General features: G+C 37.4%; 2 protein-coding genes across 2 annotated transcripts in view; one reads left to right on the top strand and one right to left on the bottom strand.

The window, feature by feature from the left end:
- The window catches only part of col27a1b (collagen, type XXVII, alpha 1b), a 73464-nt gene extending 67358 nt beyond the window's left edge, over positions 1-6106 (top strand). The window contains exons 60-61 of the mRNA XM_053610816.1: positions 1361-1579; positions 2331-6106. Coding sequence (XP_053466791.1) covers positions 1361-1579; positions 2331-2477 — 366 coding nt within the window. The 3' untranslated portion in view covers positions 2478-6106. The remainder of the gene's footprint in view (positions 1-1360; positions 1580-2330) is intronic.
- A 3571-nt stretch (positions 6107-9677) lies between these two features.
- LOC128599208 (spermatid perinuclear RNA-binding protein-like) lies at positions 9678-21755 on the bottom strand. The gene is made up of 16 exons (XM_053610692.1): positions 21304-21755; positions 20989-21191; positions 20619-20778; positions 20031-20175; positions 18972-19066; positions 18565-18660; positions 18269-18380; positions 18067-18164; positions 17863-17968; positions 17713-17778; positions 17488-17606; positions 17066-17200; positions 13866-14006; positions 13672-13777; positions 13464-13508; positions 9678-10711 (listed from the first exon to the last, which is right to left on the bottom strand). Exons 1-16 carry the CDS (start codon positions 21322-21324, stop codon positions 10611-10613), a joined length of 1749 nt encoding a protein of 582 aa, XP_053466667.1. The 5' UTR covers positions 21325-21755; the 3' UTR covers positions 9678-10610.
- Between the last annotated feature and the right edge of the window lie 429 nt (positions 21756-22184).

The raw sequence follows: 22184 nt of genomic DNA, 5'->3' as shown, positions 1-22184 counted from the left end.
TGAAATTATAACATATAAAAATTAGGTGAAAATAATAAGAAAGATTTTAGGGAAAAATAAGAAAAAGAAAACAGCTACAATAACCTGGTTGCACAAGTATGCACACCCTTTTATAATTGGGTGCACATTCACATTCAATCTCATGTTCAAAAGTAATTATCATACAGCTGTCACCTTTATTCTGATTAACCCCAAATAAATACCAGCTTTTTCTGTATGATTTTCTTGACGTCTCCTTGGTTTCATCCGACTCCTGAAGCCATGCTCCACAAAGATCTCGCAAAACATGCATGTTATCTCACTTGTTGAAAGGTCAGGAAAAGTGTATAAATGAACTTCCAAAACATTATATATACCACGGAACACCGTGAAGGCCATCATTAACAAGTGGAGAAAATGGGCTACCATAGTGACATCACCAAGAACAGGACATCCATCCAAAATTTACAGAAGGACAAGACAAAAACTTACCAGGGAGGCCGCCAAGAGATCTACGGCAATATTAAAGGAGCTGCAGGAATATCTGACAAGTACTGACTACTCTCTGTATGTGAAAATAATCTGTGGTATTCTTCACATATCTGGGTTATGGGGTAGGGAGGCTAGATGGAAACCTTTCTCATAAAAAAAATCCAAGCCCAACTAAATCACCCCAAACCATGTGTCAAAATGTGTCATGAGACCAATTCCAAAAGGTTTAATAATTCCATAATTTCAAAAGGTATGTTTGATGCAAAAAACACATGACCAAAATATTACAATACCCACAGTGCAGCTTTGTGGTGGCAGCATCATGCTTTAGGGCTGCTTTTCTTCAGCCAGAACTGGGGCTTTTATCAAGGTAGAGAGAATCATGAATAGCTACAGACACCAGTTGATTTTAGTGCAAAACCTTCAGGTGTCCGCTAGTAAACTGAAGGTGAAAACGGAATTTCAGCTTTCAGCATGATAATGACCCAAAGCATACATCCCAATCAACAATGGAATGGCTTAACCAAAAGAAGATCAATGTTTTTGAATGACCTATCCAGAGTCCAGACCTGATTCCAACTGAAAATCTGTGGGGTGATCTGAAGCGGGTTGTGCACAGGAGATGCCCTCGCAATTTGATAAATCTGGAATGTTTTTGTAAGAAAGGGTGGAAAAATATTGCCAAGTCAACATGTGCCACGCTGATAGACTCTTACCCAAAAAGACTGAGTGGTGTAATAAAAATCAAACTGATGTGATATACTCTAACCCAAATGTTCACATTTCTTCTTACTGACTGAATATACTGTGTGCCCCATAAATCAGGCTTTAATCCATAAATATAACCTCTAGACATTGTGACTAATGCTGTTTATATGTTGTGCTGCAGTTAGAGATGGGTGTAGGAGTGATCCAGATGAACTTCATTCACCTGCTGAGCTCAGAGGCAGTGCAGCTTCTCACCATCCACTGCCTGAACGTGTCTGTGTGGGCAGAAGTGGCATCCAAACCTCCATCCCACAATGCTGTGAGCTTCAAGGCCTGGAATGGAGAGATAATCAAGGCTAGAGGACTCATTCGGCCTGAACTGCTAAAGGATGAATGCTGGGTAAGCTCAGATTGAACAGCATAGAATAGGTTATATTTGTACTAAATGCTGACAGCACATAGCATACTTTAAAATGCCCAACACATCCTATCTCCATCTCAATTATTATCAGATTATTCCATAGTGCTGTTGAAATCTCAATTCTCACTGGTCAGAAGGTGTTTCTTTACCAGCAGCTCAGACAGAATTGCTGGCTATAATTCAAATCACAGATTTCTATGAATGTTTTTGTTCTAATATGTTGTTTCTGAAGTAATAACTTACACAAGGACTTGTGTGGCGAACTCATGGACGTTCCACAACATTACTATTAACACGTCAAATGTATGATATGTTGTTTTTATTAATAAAGAAAAACATTTAATCAGTGGTATCTGATGTGGTATAACAGGACCAAAAAAAACCCTTCAGGAGACGCTGTTATTGGAATCAGGGTGGTTGGTTATATTTTGCTTGTCTTGTCTTGTCATATTTTGCTTCATATTGAGGAAAACTGATGCATAAAAACTCGTTACATGCTTGGTGATCATGCTGAAAGCAGATGGGTGTGTACAGGCATGAGTGATCTTTTCATATTGTATATTTACCAATTTCACAGTATTCGTATTCATTTTTCCTTTTTATTTCATTATCGGTTGTAACCACCTAAGTGCCATGTTGAATTAATAACTTTACTATTGTTTAGTATTGTTATAGATTAATATTGTTATTGCTGCATATTAACACTTGCTACCACTCCACATTTATTCAGATGACAGACGGACGGTGGCATCAGACCCAGTTCCTTTTCCAGACACAGGAGCCCAACCTGTTGCCTATAGTCGATGTGCTGAACCTCCCAAACAAAAAAGCAGGCTTTAATTATCACCTGGAGGTGGGGCCTGTGTGCTTCATATAGAGGACAGAAGGAAAGAACAGAGAGCAGTAGGACTAAAGCTTTGTGCTCTGAGATTTTTGGGCTCTCACTGCTCAGACCTGGACTGCAGACTCAGCGTGAAGGAAAATGAGATCCAGAGTAAAAAATGAAAGTAAACAAGACTTCTCAAGCTGGAGGCTTAATGGACAAAAAGCTATTTTCTTTAAAGGACTACTTTTTCTCTTCAGCTGTTTTTAAAAGAAGACTTAAAGGAAACTTTGAGCAATCCGTCTCAAGCTGCCAAAAGAGTTAATTTATTCACACATTTGTGCTTTACGCACAAGATTTCCTGTTACAGATGGGTGCCGAATTGTTCAACACATATTTGTATTTACAGTACTTATTTTGTATCTTTTTTGTTTTTTTTTTTTGTTTGTTTTTTGTTTTTTTACACATGAACATATGTATTTATATGTGTATGTATATTTTTTGTAAAGTGCAATGTGAGAAAGATTTTGTTGTATAAAGGGAAATCCTATATTTGGCTGTTCAAGTGAATCAAGGTTTACTGTCACTCATATTGACTTTTTTTCAGGTTTGGTGCATGTGTGTGTGTGTGTGTGTATGTGTGTGTGTGTCTGTCTGTCTGTCTGTCTGTCTGTCTGTAGGTCTTGTTCTAATGATACTTGGTGGATATTGGATTATACAGTCCCATTTGAAAGAATTGGAATGGCAAGGCCAATTTCTTTAGTTTTTTTTGCTTTAAGCTGAAGACATTTGGGATTGAAATCAAAAGTTGAATATGAATTGATAGATCAGAATTTCAGCTTTAATTTCTTGATATTTACATTTACATTTATTCACTTAGCAGACGCTTTTATCCAAAGCGACTTACAAATGAGAAAAATACAAGCAAAATATTACAAAAGATATTACATCTACATGTGTTAAGCGACTTAGAACATGGCACCTTTGGTGGCAGACCACCTAATTTTTAGGTGAACAAAAGTACTGGAGCAGATAGTTTTAAAGAAAATTCGAGTAAATAACACTTCGTATTTGGTTGCATATCCCTTGCTTGCAATAACTATATCAAGTTGGGTGATCCACTGTTGCATTCTTCTTTTGTGATGCTTTTTCAGGCTTGTACCACAGCTTCTTTCAGTTGTTGTTTGTTTTGGGTGGGGGTTTCTCCCTTCAGGAGGTGAAATGCTGCTCAATTGGGTTAAGGTCTGGTGATTGATTGGCCAGTCTAAAACCTTCCACTTTTCCCTCAATAAAGTCCTTTGTTGTGTTAGCAGTGTGTTTTGGGTTATTGTCTTGCTGCATGATGAAGTTCCTCCCAATTAGATTGGATGCATTTCTCTGTAAATTGGCAGACAGATTGGTTCTCTAATCTTCTGAATTTATTTATTCTGCTGCTACCATAATGAGTTACATCATCAATAAAAATTTGTGAGCCCATTCCACAAGCAGCCATGCAAGCCCAAGCCATGATACTACCTCCACCGTGCTTTACTGATGAGCTTGTTTGTTTTGGATCATGAGCAGATCCTTTATTTCTCCACACTTTGCCCTTTCCATCACATTGGTAGAGGTTAATCTTGGTCCTAGAACTTCTGTGGCTCATCTCTATATTTCTTTGCAAATTCCAATCTGACTTTCTGATTTGTACTGCTGAAGAGGGGTTTGCATTTTGTGGTATGGCTTCTATATTTCTGCTCTCAAAGTCTTCTTCAAATGGTGGATTGTGATACCTTCACCCCTGCACTGTTGAGGTTGTTAGTGATGTCACTGACTGTTGTTTTTGAGTTTTTCATCACAGCTCTCACAATGTTTCTGTCATCAACTGTTGTTTTCCTTGGCCAACCTGTTCCATGTCAGGTTGTTAGTACACCAGTGGTTTCTTTTTTTTCTCAGACCATTCCAAATTGTTGTATTGGCTATGCCCAATGTTTGTGCAATGGCTCTGATCGATTTTACCCTATTTTCTCAGCTTCAAAATGGCTTGCTTTTCTTCCATAGTCAGCTCTCTGGTCTTCATGTTGATTTATCCTTTTTAACAACAAATGCAGTCTTCACGGGCAAAACCCAGGTCTCAAACCAAGAGTAGACATTCAGAGCTGTTAATTGTTTAAACAATCAGTCTAACAGGGCAAACTTGTGCAACAAGAAACCCTTGTCAGTCACATGTCTATTCCAGTATTTTTGAACACTTGAAAAATGTGTGGATTCCAACAAAATATTCCATGTTCCAAGTTGTTTAACGCAAGATGTAAATTTCAGGAAATGAAAGCTGAAATTCTGATCTGTCGTATCCTATTCATCTTTTGATCTTAAAACCAAATGTCTTCAGTGTATAACAAAAGAACTGGCCTTGCTATTCCAATACTTTTAGAGGGGACTGTATGTTAAGGTCAGGAATAACTGTGCATAAATATATGCATCAACACATACACATACACTCAACATACACATCAACACATAACTCATGTAACTTATCAGGTTTAGTTAACATTGATGGAGGTGGTTTCAAGCTTGAAAGTATCATTAAATGTCTACCTCCAATCTCACATTTTTATGGTGCTCTAGGAATATCAGCTTTTAACAAATAAAAAACTACATGCGTCTTCTGTGGTTGAATTGCCTTTGAAATATGGTTTGTTCTGTCATCCAACAAGTGTCTATAGATGAAGTGCCTTTTTTTTTTTACTTTGAAAGGGAATATTTTTATATAAACAGAAAAAAGAAAAAATAGTGTCCTTTTTATATGCTATCTTGCCTAGAACATTTTTGATGTATGCCTTGTGTACAAATCCTTGAATTCTACTAAGAGCTTAACAAGAAAAAAAGAAGTGTTTTATGTTTTCATACTTTATTCAGAGTGAAAGCTGGATCCATCCAGTGTTTTATTACCTGTACTACTAAACATGGTCTACATATGAATCCCCATTGCTATAAAATAATAATCAGAAATGCAATGTCTCCTGTTGGCATGTGATCCATAAGCCCTGTCTGACTGCACACGTGATCATTTGACATTAAAAAAGTGCTCTTAATAAAATGTGTCTGTGCACGAATAAGATACACACTTTTCCATGGATCATTCTAATTGAAATTAAGGGCACTAAGCCTTTTGCCTACAAGTAGCTCTTAAAGCTGCACCCATGACCCTGATTAGAAATGTATTTTTATTCAATTACATATTTTTTCTTTTCTTTTCCCCGCCAATTCTGACCAACTTAGAGATACATGAAATATTTGTGGTGCGAACAGCTTTATTGTGAGCCATGTTATCTCAACATGAGGGGGTGTTCAAGGCATTTTTGTTCTATTGTGTGTACATTTTAGGTTTCTGTGTTTGTGTGCTCCTTTTTACAATAACCCATGTGTGCTATGACTGTATTTTCCCCCCACATATACCCAAATTATAGCCCTCCATGTCTGTGAATGTTTTCCATTTCTTCCAGTATGTTTTATGGATGGAATACCTCATGTTGCAAACCAAGGAATGTTTTTTTTTTTTTTTTTTTGGTCTCCTGAATTAGTGAACAGAAGGTTGAAGTCATAATCATAATCAAAATCCTCCTCATGTCTGTACCATCCTGAATATTCCTCAGCCATTTCACCCTCTTATTTACCTCTGAATAAACAGCTGGGTGGTCAGTAAACGTCTATTCTATTAGTTAAATTACATTTCCATCTACATCCAGACCCTAAAGATGAGCTTTGTAAACTAATGCCACAACTGCTTTATTCCTGCTATTGAGTATCAACTGTTTTAGGCTCATTTCTACTTAGTAGCCAGGAGGGGTTGCTGCTGCATCATGTTAATAATCTGTGCAGTGCATTGACCATTTCCCATTTTTATTTTGTGATAGAATAGATAATAGAACAGAACAGACATTTTCCAAAGAAAAAGGAGAATATAATTCGATGACTGAACAAAATGTCCAAATACTCACACACTGTTGTGGATTACTTTATTGACGGTGAAACATGGTTTCAGTGGTTTCAGGGATGGATATAAAGCATAAATAATATCAGCTAAACCGCCAGGCAAGTAAAAGCTCCAATGTGTTCCCCTGTTTTGTGAGACCGTAAACTTACAATAACTGACTAGCCTTAAAAATTGTAGCTATGTAACATAGTAACCTATTACCATCTAGTTAGCTAGTTAAGTGTGTTAATACAAGGTAAGGGAAACAAATGAGTATATGTAGCATGGTAATAGCAGCCAATTAAAAATTCCTTGAGCTGTTAACTAATTATTTCATTATGAGCAGCGTGACTTTATATGTCTCTGGTTGATGAACCTACATGTCTGCTGGGCAACTATGACTAACAGGCTGGCTAGTGATACAGCCACCCCATTTCACTGCCAGTTTTTTCCAGTAATATTACACTGAGAGTATATTGTGTTCAGTTCTAATACCAGATTACATCTGCTGCATAATAGCTTGTGTAGACCTCTCAGCCACCTTACTTTATTATGAGTGAGTACAGTGTGGAGCACCCTGGGGTAGCATTTACCCTCATCAGCAACAATCACAGAGATTGAGTGGCTTTGGGAAGGTTGAGAAGGTCACTGCTCTGTTGCAGGTATTGACGGAGCTAATTGAGGACTGACCAGACTGAAGTAAGATTGATTAACAATCTCTGATCTGAGATGTACAGGCATGTCCCTGAACACCGTACTGGGCTTTTATGACTGAATGTGCATAATGAATGGGCTGTAACACCAGCATTGTCATCTTTATAGATTGTCATAAAATTGCACTCATAATCTGGGCATTATAATAGAAATTGTATTTGAACTAAATTCAGAGGCTTCAGTCAAGCTCCTTTCTTAGACTTAAAGGTGCTAGAACACCATTTAATATCGTCTTATTACCACAAATAATGTGGAAATAGTTGACACTGTAGTACTCAAAAAGACTAACATGGTGTAATCTAGTGCAAAGCCAGATTATATATATATATATATATATATATATATATATATATATATATATATATATATATATATATATATATATATATATAACATTATGGCTGGCTTTTCCAAATTTAGTTATTTTTTTTGCTGGAAACAAAACCAAAAAAAAAAAAGCCATTTTGCTAACTACAACAAGCCAGCTAAAGCTGATACATTAACAACGAAAGCTTACAGTGCTTGTAAACTAGCTCCAGTAACAAAGCTAATTTAAATTAAGCTAGCTTGTCCTTATTAAGCAAACTAGCTACTTGTAACCAATGAGAGTGCAAATGTTTCCCAAATAAAAATAGCTCAGCCCAGAGGATAAGAAAGATGGTGGAGGAAGTTATAAGGGCAAAGGGTAGGCAAACAATATTACAGAATATTTATATAATTCAGAAAAAAATAAGAAAGTGATTTTTAAGTGAGTTTATTTTCCACTATGAATATCTTAAAAAAAACTAATTTAGTTACATGTGCTAATGAGGAACATCTGTGAATCCTAACATACTACATGTTTTATTGGTATTGCTTTTCTTGCACTCTCCTGTACATAGCTAGGTTAGCTATCTCAGGTAACAAAGCAAAGGCTGCATTGCTAACCAATTGCTAAGCTAGTAAGGGTTATAAGGGCTGTTGGGATGCTGTAACCCTGGTATTGTGAAGTTAAGATCCTGTTTCTTGGTTGTTGTTGTTTTGTTTGTAAATGTTCTGCAGCTTTTAGAAATGGAGTTGCTGTGTGTATATATTTTGTATGTAGATTTTATTTGATCAGCTTGTGTGGATGTCCTGTAGATTTTATACAGTTAGCTAGGTGTTGGAAGATTAGCTTACAAACTAATTTTACTTAATTGTGCAGGTCATCAATTTTTGAGTGGTGCTTCATGTACATGGGCATGGATTTAAGATCTGGTTAATGCTTAAAAAAATCTTTGCACTTTACCCTTAACTGCCAGAGATCTAATTCCACCCAATGTCTCCTCAAATACTGTTAACAGACAGAGAGAGAAGACAGTGAAGTTCAAGACCAAGGCATTTATCAGGACATTTATGCACATGACATTCAGCTGAACAAGCAACCATGCAGTCATCACTTTCTAAGCCTGATATAAAATGTGTCCCATCCCACATCACACTGATTTTTGCCACTGCTGCATAGTCTGGCCTCCTGTGTGCCCAGTGTGTGTGTGAGAGGACCATCTGTCTGTGGAACGTGAAGGGAATGAGCAGAGCCTTGTGCCATAGTAAAGAGAAGAGGTCTCCGTGCTTTACTGAAGCTCATATTTCTACTATACAATATGAGATGCCCATTAATGTGTCCTCTTTCAAAGTCCCTCATAAAGCCTTTAAATTACACCGTGTTTGTATGTGCTGTTTTAATGTAGACTTGTGTATTCAAAGCTTGTTACACTGATTGGAAATCCAGGGACATTTTTAGAAAATGCATCGCGAACGGATATTCCAGCAGGAGGGACCACCAGGACACTACAGGAAATTCAGTCCGGGCCAGTTCAGCTCTCATCATGGCAGTGTTCCAGTTTAGAGGAATGCTTTTTCCTTTTGCCTTGACTTCTGCAAAAAAGAGGTCCTGGCAGTCTGAAGTACCATATTCTTGTGCTTAAATAGCAATAGTTCCGATTTTGCTCTAGTATTGTCACTAGTATAGTCTAGTCTAGGGTCTGTACCCCTGCTTATTCATGCAATTATTCAGTCAGCCAATCATGTGGCAGCAGTACACTGAATAATATATTGCACATTCAGGTCAAGAGCTTCAGTTAATGTTCATATCAAACATCATGAGCAATGAGGAAAAAAATGTGATATCAGTGACTTTGACTGTGGCATGGTTGTTAATGCTACACTGGTTTAATTATTTCAGAAATTGCTGATCTCCAGGTATTTTAACACACAGTTAACTGTTAATGCACTCTTTAAAGAGTACATAGAGTGGTACAAAAAAGAACAAAAACTTCCAGAGAGTGGTAGTTCTGCAGACAGAATCGTCTTGTTGATTAGCAAGGGCTAATTGAAACTGGACTGTTAAAGATTGGAAAAAGTCTTCAACTGTCCAGTCCAAGTGAAATAATCCTAAGGAAATTGAATGTCTGGCATACTCTTTTAAAAGGACAAAGGATGTCAAGGGGGCACACACATTATGCTGTTTGCTGTCAATCATTTATTTAATTACATGATCAGTCACTCAGCACCTGTGTTTAAATTGCTAACTTAAAAACTTCCCAATTATATTTTACTTAAACCTCAAGTGTGGCACAGCATGAGTTAGGGGACCTGTCAAAATCTTGACACTGCCTTGAATTGTATTTGCAGAATGCTCACCTTACATAATCTTACAGTACATCTCCTCACCCACTCTAGTCTGCCTAAAAATATAAGACCCCACACACCTGACTCATAAATTACTCACAACCCCCTACCCTGCTTCTTTTCAGTGCATCGAAAAGATGCTTCCACATCCAAAACCAATGTGCAGTAATAGACTACAATACAGTAGACTATGTCAAGGTTTAATTAGGACAAATGCCAAAATCATTGTTGATAACACTGATAATGATAATTTAATGATGTTATACAGTTATTACGTGAATACAGTAGGTACATAAACACATCCACAAACTCACACACCACATTTCAATCACATTTCAATCGTCATAGAAATATTTGTACAGTCTTTATTACAAAACACTGTATGTATATGTAACTATTTGCATTTACGTGCATACCGTTAGTTTATAACATGGTGTTGGATTAAGTATGTGCCATGTTGTGGATGAAGGAACTAAATTACACTGCACTCCATTTGATACATTTTGTCCTAGTATAAATACAATATTATTCATTTCAAATACAAATATACCATAAATTTTGGACTTACAGTATTATGGAATATTGTCTGTAGCCTATCAGCAGTGCATCTAATTCATTATTGCTAATAGCACTGATAAAATATTGCTTACTGTGAAAAATATGTATTCACAAAGACCATATAAACGCAGCATAAATGCAAACCAGTTTTTTCATTTATGTCTTGAGTTTCCTTGAGTTTAACAGAGGATACTACTGATCCATGCTAAAACAAGGAAAGTTTCCTCAGTACCAGAAAATGACCCTGTGTTAAGTAATAATGATGGCGAGTCCGGTCAGGCCACACACAGCTACAGGCCACTTCAGACAGAACATTAAATGTAAAAATCAGGGCAGAAATCCTGTGCTCCCAGGTGAAGAAAAACAGGAGTGATGGTCTGCGGAGGGCAGACAGGACCGTCAAAATACAAAGCACCTGTAGAGGGGAGAGAGAGAGAAAGAGAGAGCACTAACAGCTACACATGTGACTTGGTTTTATATGTATGTACACACACACACACACACACACACACACACACACACACACACACACACACACACAGTATATGAACACTCTCACATTGCCTCAAATGAATCAGGACATAAAACTGGAAAATACCTTGTATTAATTTTATAATTTTTTTCTAATGAGGTGCAATTTCTCCACAGAAATATAAGATATAAACAATCATCAAAAAAGGGAAAGTTTAAAACCTTACAGTTACACTTTTTAAAAATATCAGATTTAGAATTAGGGTTGAAAGGAGCGGAAGGGAGGAGGAAAGATATGACATGGAGGGTGCATGGGTCGGACATGGAACATGCAGGGTACAAATCTACCCCCTACAAAAAAAGAAGAAAAAAAATACATAGATTATTACAATGAAAAAGTGATAAATGACTATGAATGGGAATGAGTGAGACTTAATAATAACTGATCAGAGGAAACTACTGTTGAATATTTTAGGAGGGAAATCTAAATCCTAAATCGATTTCATCGCCACATATCCTAGCTCAACTCAAATTTGAATAGTTGTAATGTTTTGTTAGCTGTACACAGAGGGTTCAATTACACCAAAACTCCTGAGGGTCCCACTAGTGGCCAGTGTGCGACCGAGTAGTGATGCAACACAATAACTCTTATTTCTGTGTGTTTTAATATGCTGTATTGCAATTCACAAGTAATTTTTTTTTTTTAAAAAGCAAGCGCATGGTAGTGCAAGATTATAACAGCAAGGCAAACGTGATTGTGTTGAATTTCCCTAAGAAGAAATCTGCACCAGATCTGGTCACAATTGAGTGTCAGAAAATCAAGGTGATACAGACCTACTAACTATGAAGGTGTTCACCTGAGTGAAAAGCTGGGGTAAACGTGAATGTGGACAGCTTGTACAAAAAAGGACTCTACTTTCTGAGGAGGTCCTTTGGAGTGTGAGGTCAGCTGCTACGAACATTCTACCTATGCTTCTGAGTGCTGGAGCAGCATCACTACCAAGGACACAAACAGGCTCAACAAAATTAAAAGAGAGCTGGATCAGTCATGGGTTCCAGACTGGACACAGTAGAGATGGTAGTGGAGAGGTTTACTGTTTAAACTCACGGTCATGAGCAATCACACACACACCCGCTCCCTGCAACAATCACTACACAGAGGAGCATACCGAGCGGGAGGTTACTCCTGCCTCGGGGCAGAAAGGAGCACTTTCGCAGGTCCTTTCTCCCTGCAACCATCAGACTGTATAGCTCCAAACATAACTTGATTTTTCTGCACTACCTCTTGTAGGATAGACATTATATTTTAAAAATTTATAGGAGCATTTTGTCTGCCAATTTACAGAGAAATATATCCAAATTAATCAGGAGGAACATTATCAAGCAGCAAGACAAAGATCTAAAACACACTGCCAACTCAACAAAGGACTTCATCAGGCTGGGGAAAGTGGAAGGTTTTAGACTGGCCAGACCTTAACCCAGCATCTCCCTCACCTGGAGGGAGAAAACCCACGAGTCAAACAACTGAAAGAGACTGTGGTATAAGCCTGGAAAAGCATCACAAAAGAAGAAACCAACAATTTGGTGATGTCAATGAGTTGCAGGCTTGATGCAGTTATTGCAAGCAATTGATATGCAACCAAATATCAAGTGTTATTTACTTTAACTTTTACTTATCTGTTCCTATACTTTTGCTTGCCTAAAAATTGGGCTGTCTGATACAAACTATTCTATGTTTTACGTTGTTTAACATGTGTAGATGTAAATACCAGGAAATAAAAGCTGAAAAAAGCCTAAACTTTCGTTTCATATCCATCTTTTGATCTCAAACCCAAATGTCTTTGGTGTATAGCACAAACAAATGAATTGGCCTTGCCGTTCCAATAGTTTCCAGTAGTTCCAAAGGTTATATTCTGTCCCATTTTGCATATAATCTATACTCTGTTTAATTATTTAATACAGTTTTGTATACTGAATAGTTTCAATAACCTGCATACAAGTATATCTTGTTATATTCTGTCTTATTTTGCACGTTATATGCTTCAGTATTATACATTTGTGTATTTTGACTTATTTTATGTTAATACTCTTCTTCTGCTATATTGTCTTTTGTCTGCTGCTGTAACACTGGAATTTCCCACCTGGGATTAATAAAGTGTTATTTTATCTGATTACACAACAATAATACAATAGTCGGGGTCATAATTACATAAATATGTCTAGTAAGGCCTATTGCACTGTTTATTCTATTCTAGTAATCAAACTGTATCATTTAAATACCAAATACAGAGACTGTGCTAAAATGGCATAGAATGAATTGATAAATGAGGGAGATTAGAGCTGCATATCCTTTGCCTATACTAACTACAGGTATAAACACACTTATTGTTGGATATTTTGGATTTTGGATATAGAATCCAATTGATAAACTAGAACAGAGTGTGGAAATAAAAGTTAAATAAATAAAATGAAAAAAGTCTGTGAAAAATTATTTGAACACACTATAAACTATGGAAAATTTCATACCTACAAAAGATACTCAAATAATATACTTAGGAACTATGTTTACGAATCCATTTCCACAGATTTCAGTTTAGTGCCTTTTTGGTGACAAAAAAGTGGTGTACACAAATGGAAAGACGAAAACAGGAAGAAAAATACTAATGCTCTATGGACTTATCAGACAAGAGACCTACCGTGTGGTGGAGGTACCACTGGACCATAACCATATGGGGTAAAGCCTGCAAATTAATGCGCACACACACACACACACACACACACACACACACACACACACACACACACACACACACACACACACACAATACAACATGTGTCTGTGATGGTCTAGACAAACTATAATGACTTGCATTACATAAGTGAAAAGATTGTGAAAATACATACCTGGTGTAAAATACGCAGGGGCTGGAGGAAAAATAGGAAGTAGTGGCCTGGGTATTGTAACATTCCTCTTTGCTCTGGGAAGTCCATTTACAGCTGATGGACTCACCTAAAAGAACATGAAAAAAGACACATAATGCTGCAACATAATATCAGTAAACTCTACAAGGTTTGGAGATGTATATGCCTGAACTTACTTTTGTATATGGCTTCTTCCTCTTATTGTTGTTTGCATTGTGTGCTGAAAACAGCCTTTCTATTGCTGCCAAGGCTGCGTTTGCCTTTGCTACCCTTTTATTAGGCCCACATCCTCTGAACCTCAGTCCATCCACTTCCACCTGATATATAACAGTAAAATAGAAGCTGTATAAATAAAATAGAAGCCCAGCACTTCAGAGTATTTTATATATATATATATATATATATATATATATATATATATATATATATATATATGTGTATATATATATATATATATATATATATATATATATATATATATATATGTATATATATATGTGTATGTATATATATATATATATATAGCGCCGTGCACTAATACTTGCACCCTTGTTAAATAGGCTGTGAAAATTGTCTTTATTGTTTAACCTTTTGAGCTTGTGTTTAAAAAAAATAAAAAATAAAAAAAATCACAAAAATACTCTGCTCTCAATAATACTCTGCTCTCTGGATATCAAACAATTGCAAACAAAACACAGGTTTATAAAAAAAAATCTTGGTTAAATATAGGTGTGCAACAATTATTGGCACCCTTCCCTTTGCCAAGAGTCTTCTCCTATGATGCCTGATGAGGTTGGAGAATACATGGCAAGGGATCTGAGATCATTCCTCCATACAGAATCTCTCCAGATCCTTCCAATTTCAAGGTCCACGCTGGTGGACTCTCCTCTTCAGTTCACCACACAGGTTTTCTATGGGTTTCAAGTCAGGGGGCTGGGATGGTCATGGCAGGACCTTGATTTTGTGCTCAGTAAACCATTTTTGTGTTGATTTTGATGTGTTTTGGATCATTGTCCTGCTGGAAGATCCAACCACGGCCCATTTTAAGCTTTCTGGCAGAGGCAGTCAGGTTTTTATTTAATATCTGTTGATATTTGATAGAGTACATGATGCCATGTATCCTAACAAAATGTCCAAGTCCTCTGGCAGAAAAACAGCCCCAAAACATTGAAGATCCACCTCCATATTTAACCGTGGGCATGAGGTACTTTTCCATATGGCTGCCTCTCTGTGTGCGCCAAAACCACCTCTGGTGTTTATTGCCAAAAAGCTCTATTTTGGTTTCATCTGACCATAGAACCCGATCCCATTTGAAGTTACAGTAGTGTCTGGCAAACTGAAGACACTTGAGTTTGTTTTTGGATGAGAGTAGAGGCTTGGGATGATGTAGGTGACTTCGGATTGTGGTTTTGGAGACTTTCTGACCCCAAGATGCAACTAACTTCTACAATTCTCCAGCTGTGATCCTTGGAGATTTTTTGGCCACTCGAACCATCCTCCTCACAGTGCGTTGAGATAATATAGACACACGTCCAATTCAGGTTGATTCATAACATTTCCAGTTGACTGGAACTTCCTAATTATTACCCTGATGGTGGAAATGGGCATTTTCAATGCTTGTGCTATTTTCTTATAGCCACTTCCCATTTTGTGAAGCTCAACAACCTTTTGCCGCACATCACAGCTATATTCCTTGGTCTTACACATTGTTATGAAAGACTAAGGGAATTTGGCCTATGTGTTACCTCATATTTATACCCCTGTGAAACAGGAAGTCATGCTTGAACAATTTCCTTTTCCTGTACCTGTTTTTCAGTCACCCAAGTGGACTAAAAAAAATGTAAATATCAGTGGGAATATACTTCAAATATATTTTTCTCATATGAATTCATAGGGGTGCCAGTAATTGTTGCATACCTATATTTAACAATGATGTTTGTTTTTGATAAACCTGTGTTTGCAGTTGTTTGATATCCATGAGAGCAGAGTATTTTTGTGATTTTTTTTTTAACAAAAGATCAAAAGGTTAAACAATAAAGACAATTTTTCACAGCCTTCTTTGGTCATATTTACCAAGGGTGCCAATATCAGTGGAGGGCACTGTGTATACACACACACACACACACACACACACACACACACACACATATACATATATATATAAAACACCTAAAAAGATGGACAGGCCAGGACACATCCCTTTGAGACCTCTATGACCTCTTTATATGAGTAAACTGAATCCCATGTAGACCAATTACAAGATGTGTATGTGTCTTATAGTGGAAAGTCAGAGCAACAGGAGTTGTGTTTCACCCACTGGCTTCATCAGGTTTAGTGAATAGTTCGCCCTAGTTTTGTGGATTATAAGGATTTAATCGTCTCTACATGATTTTACACTGGCACAATATCCAGTGATGTTTATGCTGAGTATATTACCAGACCTAACAACCTTTACAGATTTTGTGTAGGAGCTCCACAATTTAACATCGGAGTATGCTATTATGAGCTGTCACTCAAAAATATACCAAAAAGCACCATATCTTAAATGTTTTGTGCAAGTGTTTTGAACTCTCTGATATTAATTGACATCTCTTGGAATCCCTGAACCTGTCCCCCATCTCACATTGTCTTGACTGGACACGTCAATGGACGTCAATATACAGTGTGTTTGACTTAGCTAACATTAGACAAGTATATAGTTAATATTAGTTAACTGTGTATATTTATTATGGATGTCACAGAATAATTGATGGAGAAAAAAAGATGACAATTTTGACCTAAAATGCAGATTACAGGGAAAATGTTATGTTTTTTTTTTGTTTCTTTCTTTTTATTGTTTATTGCAAATTACTGCAGAATAATGTAAAAATCCTCTATCCAGCTGGGTTTTCACAATTGCCACTGTCAGCAAGCAGTTCCATGCTCCACAGCTGTTAATATTATATATATTATAATATTAAAAACTTTGCAAAAAACCTACTTCACCCCCTCAGATAAGTGTTGAAATGTTTTCAAACTGAGACACGATTTTCAAAAGGACATAGATTTAGCTATCTGCATTATTATAGATTTTTTTTGTTTGTTTATTTCATGCATGGTGAATATATTCCATTTGAATTTTTGGCATTAACATAGGTGATGCATAGGAAAAAACGAAGTCATGTAAAGTCACAAAGCATCCAAGTCATACAGCTGTCACACAACATGCTAGAGACAGATTTTAGTGTAATAGACGTGGGCAAAAAAAACTTTTATTTTGATCTACAAATATAATATTAGTGCCTTTCCCTAAAATCTTATGTGTTTCATTGCACTTGCAATGAAATATACTTATGGATACATTTTGTAGAAAAGTATAAGTGAATATTGCTGCCACCTCGATAATGAAGCGCTGTTGTTGGTTCTCTCCATTTTCAGTGATGAGGTTATATGATAGGCCTCTCCTTTTCTCATTTAGCTCCATTACTGGGTTTTTGCCCCTGGCTGTGAGAACAGGGCCCTGAACTTTAACCTAAAAACCAGAACAAACATTATAACACTCATGATATTCTATAAACAACTAACACCACTGTCTCAGTATGTGTGAGCTCTGTTCACAAAGGACATTACAATGTCATGAGATAAGGAAATTTATATGAATATTTTCGACTGAGTTATACAGGACATTATTGTCCCACGTGACAGCAGTGATTTGGACACGATCATTCCAAGCTGATTAAATCGATCCAATTGTGCTACCTAATGGGAAGTAAATTGTAAGTACACATAATTGTTCATATTAACAGAATCTCTTTTTACCTTGGTTGATGAAGAGCCATGTGTGGATTTGTTGCTGGAGCTTTTGGACAGAGTTTCCACTTTTCCCTTACAATCTGATTTGCCATTAGATGTTAATAAGCCTGCACCAATACCTGAGACTAAACAGCGTTGCACAACCATTAAGGAATCTTATATGGACAACTTAACCCATGCGCTTTAAAAGATTCAGAAAATAAGGCAAGAACAAAATGCTAATATGCTTACGGATCATCTTGCTTTTAGGTCCGTCAGCAGTTTCATCTTCATGGAGTCTTTTCAGAGACGTCCCTGCTGAACAGTGACTCCAATTTCAAACACGTCTACAAAGAATGTGTGAAAGATCCGTATTATACTAAATCACGTCAAAACACCAACCTTCTCCGTCTGGTAATTTTGGTTCCGCTGCAGGTTTAGCTGTAGGAAGAGGATCCACCTCTAGGAACCTGTGAATCTGTCCGAAAGCTAGAAGCCTTAGCGCATGCTGAGAAAAATGTACAGAACATGAGTTTATTTTTTGGTTCAAACAGTTCATTCAATTTTCCCACATGACATCTTTGTCCAAATGAGGGAGTTTTTAACCTGTGCAGTGTAGGTAAGAAGTTCAGCCTGATCGTTCATCACAGCTGACAAAGTGTCTACCTCTTCTTTTTCACACGGGTCATGTAGTCCAGGTCCACCTGAAGGGAGAAGAAACTGAAATATGTAGTTATGATTCCTATTCATATCCATATCCATGTACTAACCTCTGATAATGACCAGCTAGCAACTTCAGGGAACTTACCTGGCAAGAAGATGCCTGAGGAGATACATTCCAAGACCCGTCTCAGAGTTTCACTCGGTCCGAGTGGCCTGTAACTCGTAGCAAAGGCCTTTTCACAGATCAGCTCAACTGGCTGGATAGACGCAATATGTAGAGTTAATCATGAAAAAAAACAACCAATATAATCATTTTAAAAGAAGACAAACTATGCAGATCCTAATACTGAACTCTGAGATTTCTCACAACAGCAACAGAAGACAAATGCTTTGCAAATTTTCATTGAAATATAATTACATTTTTATACATTTTATACTCACCCATCCTTTAAGAGGTGCCCAGACTGGCCTTGTATTGCATATATCCCTGAGGATCCGCAGAACTATGAGACAGGATCTCTTCCCACTCACTCTGACCTGAGGAAGTCAGACCACAGCTTAGTAAAAAAGAATTTTAAAAAAGATGTACAAATATGGGACAAAAGCAAAAAATGTCATGCAATTCAGAAGCATAAAGCAAGGAGGAAAGGTGAGTGCCGCAATAAAGGTAAAGAGTGTTTCAGTCAGTTTGGGTCATTCAGAGGTGGAATGAAAGTTGTCTGATTTTGGGAGCCTGAAAGGACAGTGTTGGATTTTTAATATCAAATTGTTCCAAGCTGTGAATTGATTCTTGTATTTATCCATGTCAAAAGGCTACAACAACCAAATAGTGCAAACTGATGGCCAACCTGGAACCATTTGGCATGGCGCAGAGAGGCCAGAGCAAGCAGGCATCTCTGCTGGTCCAGCAGATCAGACGGATCTGTCACTTTTGTGTTTTCCACTGGTGAGAAGAACAGAACAGGACACACAACAGATTCGCCATGAGCTTTTCTGTCAGGATGCACTGGCAGAAAAGTGCAATACTACAGTTAGGATCCCACTGATCTGACTGAGTTAAAACATGGTGGAGAGTAGTTATTTCATGCAACAACAAAAAAAAGTCTGATTTTTGTCATTTTTTGCCAACTCAAGATGCAGATCAGAGGCTTGCGCAGTGAGCAGACCAAATGTGTTCAAATAAGCAAGAACTAAAAATACTAGCATGAGCTCTGAACCAGAAGCCAGGAAGCTGAACCCCACAATCACCATGAAGTTTGTTATATAGCCACATTTCTGTTGAGGTGTGCGTAGGTACAGCAAATTGATTCTACTCATTTGTGCTTCAGCAATTTATCTACATGCTGGTATTTTTTGTCACATTTGGTCATGTTTATGTCATCCCAGGAAATGTCCTGAGAGAACAAATATTCTAACAAGCCCAACTGTGAGAGCTCATTATTATAAGCTGTAAGATTAGCAACAATACAATGCTAGTTCACATCACTAGTGCCCTTAGGAAATAAAAAGGATCGTGCCATATTTCCAAAAAGATAAGCGAGAAGAGGGAAAAATCAATGAAGTAAATGCTTCTGAAAAATTTGTTAAGAGTCAATTCCATGGTGTGATATGAGGGTGATAGGAGGGGAAAAAGGAGGAAAGAAGGGAGCCCGGATCCCAGGGCTCCCCGACAACAACACACCAGCTGCTGCGTCAAAAGAAACAAGAATCCGGTAGCACCAGGCACGATGCCAAGACAACTCGAATGTCAAGTTGACTCATCAAGAAGCTATATCAGCCTCCCTTGCTGAATCAATACGTAAAACTGCATAACAATTTGATCAGCGAATGATGGTTACTGTGGGCTGTACAGTATATGATCCTTTTTATCAAGGTTGCTTAAGTTATGTGGTCGGAGTGGCTGTTACCTTGGTTTTTCTCCAGCTCCTGGCTTTTCATCTGCATTGACGTAAGGATGACCCTCAGAGGCAGATCAGGTCTGCTGCTTTTGAACACTAGAATAGCTGCTTCTGGAATGCAGGGCTGCACTGTGTGCTCATCCTCTGACAGTTTCTGCAAAGGAGGAGAGAAAAGACACAGCTACATACCTTATAGCCCATAAAATGTTACAAAGTTAGCTCCTTTAGAAACACATTTGTTTATACGGTATAAGTGTACTTATGGTAGGAAGTTAATACAAGTAATCAAGTTAGCTGATGGTATAGTCTAAAATGAGGTAGTAAACCTAAGATGCAAAATGGTTATGTCCTTTAATCAAAGCCTAGTATAAATGGGCTGTTTTGCAATTAGACTCATTTTCTTCAGCTTAACTACGTCCACTGGAGAGTAGCTGATGGCTAATTACATTCCTGAAGTAAGTTGCTTCACTGAAGCATTTCAGGCAGGTTGGTTATTTTGAGAAGAGCAATACACCAGCAGCAGTTTCAGTCCAGTTCTAAAGGAAACAATTGCTTGCAGAGGTCTCAGGGGGAATGCTCGAAATAAAACTAACAAACCTTCATCTGCAGTGGCAAGTTGGTGCAGATCGTGAGAAGCAGATCTTTAGTAGGCTTTTCTCGGCAGAGCAAAACCAGCTCTAGGTCCATCAGACCCTTGATGAGGAGGCCTTTAGCCACAGATCCAACACGCATGACACCAGCCAGAGGCCCACCACACCTAAACAAAAATGACTGGTACATTAGAAGATCCTGAAACAACCTCAGTTGGAAAATGCTACAAATAAACATGGGAAATGATTCATACATACATACATACATACATACATACATATACATATATATATACATACATATACATATATATATATATATATATATATATATATATATATATATATATATAAAATACATATAAGAAGGAACTAACTTTGGGTTGGGTTCTGCAGGTTCAGCAGATAAAGGAGCACTATCCTTGGTGGAATCGATTAGCCATTCGGAGACGTACTTTAGTCCTCTCTCCACCGCTGACACCAGAGACTGGACAGCCTCCAGCTCTTCAGCTGATGGGTACACGGCTGCGTGTTTGGCCATCACATAACGATCATTGTTAGCCAACGATTCAGGAGAGCACTAGATAACACACACAACGTGACAGTGTGACATTAGGATAAATGAACAGCATTACCAATAAATGCGAGCACATGCTCACACACAACCAACAAAGAGGATCCGTGTAACTTACATCAGCGCTCTCCTCCATCATGGATTAAGCAATGTTGATCAGCGTGTTCCAAGACAAGCCAAAGTCTTCATTTATCAACCGTTCACATCAACGTCAAACCTCTCTTGTGTGTTTCTGATCCAGCTGGAGAATTGCAAGGCCAATCTGAGAATAATGAGCAAATCTGTATATGCAGGTCAATATTGTTAGGAAAGAAAATGGGACAGGAGTGTTAAGCAAGATCTAATTTATAGTTACTACCCTGCTGTTAAATCCAGTTCAGTCTGTCCAGTGTTTGAAACGGTAGACCATCTTTGGCAGATGGTAAGTGCTGGTACAAAGAAGACAGTTACTGCTAAATTACTGCTACTAATGCTACATTGTTGACATGGCAGTAACTAGCTATGAGAAGGCAGTCTCGGAAGGTGTTGCCTTTTGGGCATATACCATGTTTTATGATAACGATCAGGCACTTGAGGGGAAAAAAGCTGCCACTAGTCTGTTTTAGCTAAGATGTAGACAGTAGAAAAGTTTACACACACACTTTCCTATTAATTGCTCTACATCTTTTTCATAGAATTGATTGCATTTATTTTTTCAATGAAAACAGTACATTTTAACATAAATACAATATACAAAATAATCTGTCATCATTGAGATATTTCAAATAGACGATTTACTAAAGGTAAAATCTTGTTCTTTAATACGAACCTAGTATTATGGTTGAATTCTTAATTGTATTATCATCACTTATGTAGTACACATTCTTTTTTTTTTTTTTCAATGTTTTACCTCACTAGAATTTTAATCCAGGTTACGACCACGATCGCAGTTATTCTTTTTAAGAACATAAACAACAGAAAAGCAAACAGACATTCTTAATCATCATTTACTGATCAAAA

The sequence above is a fragment of the Ictalurus furcatus genome, chromosome 22 (genome assembly GCF_023375685.1).
Source record: "Ictalurus furcatus strain D&B chromosome 22, Billie_1.0, whole genome shotgun sequence".
Taxonomy (NCBI): domain Eukaryota; kingdom Metazoa; phylum Chordata; class Actinopteri; order Siluriformes; family Ictaluridae; genus Ictalurus; species Ictalurus furcatus.
This window is presented reverse-complemented; position numbering and strand designations above follow the sequence as displayed.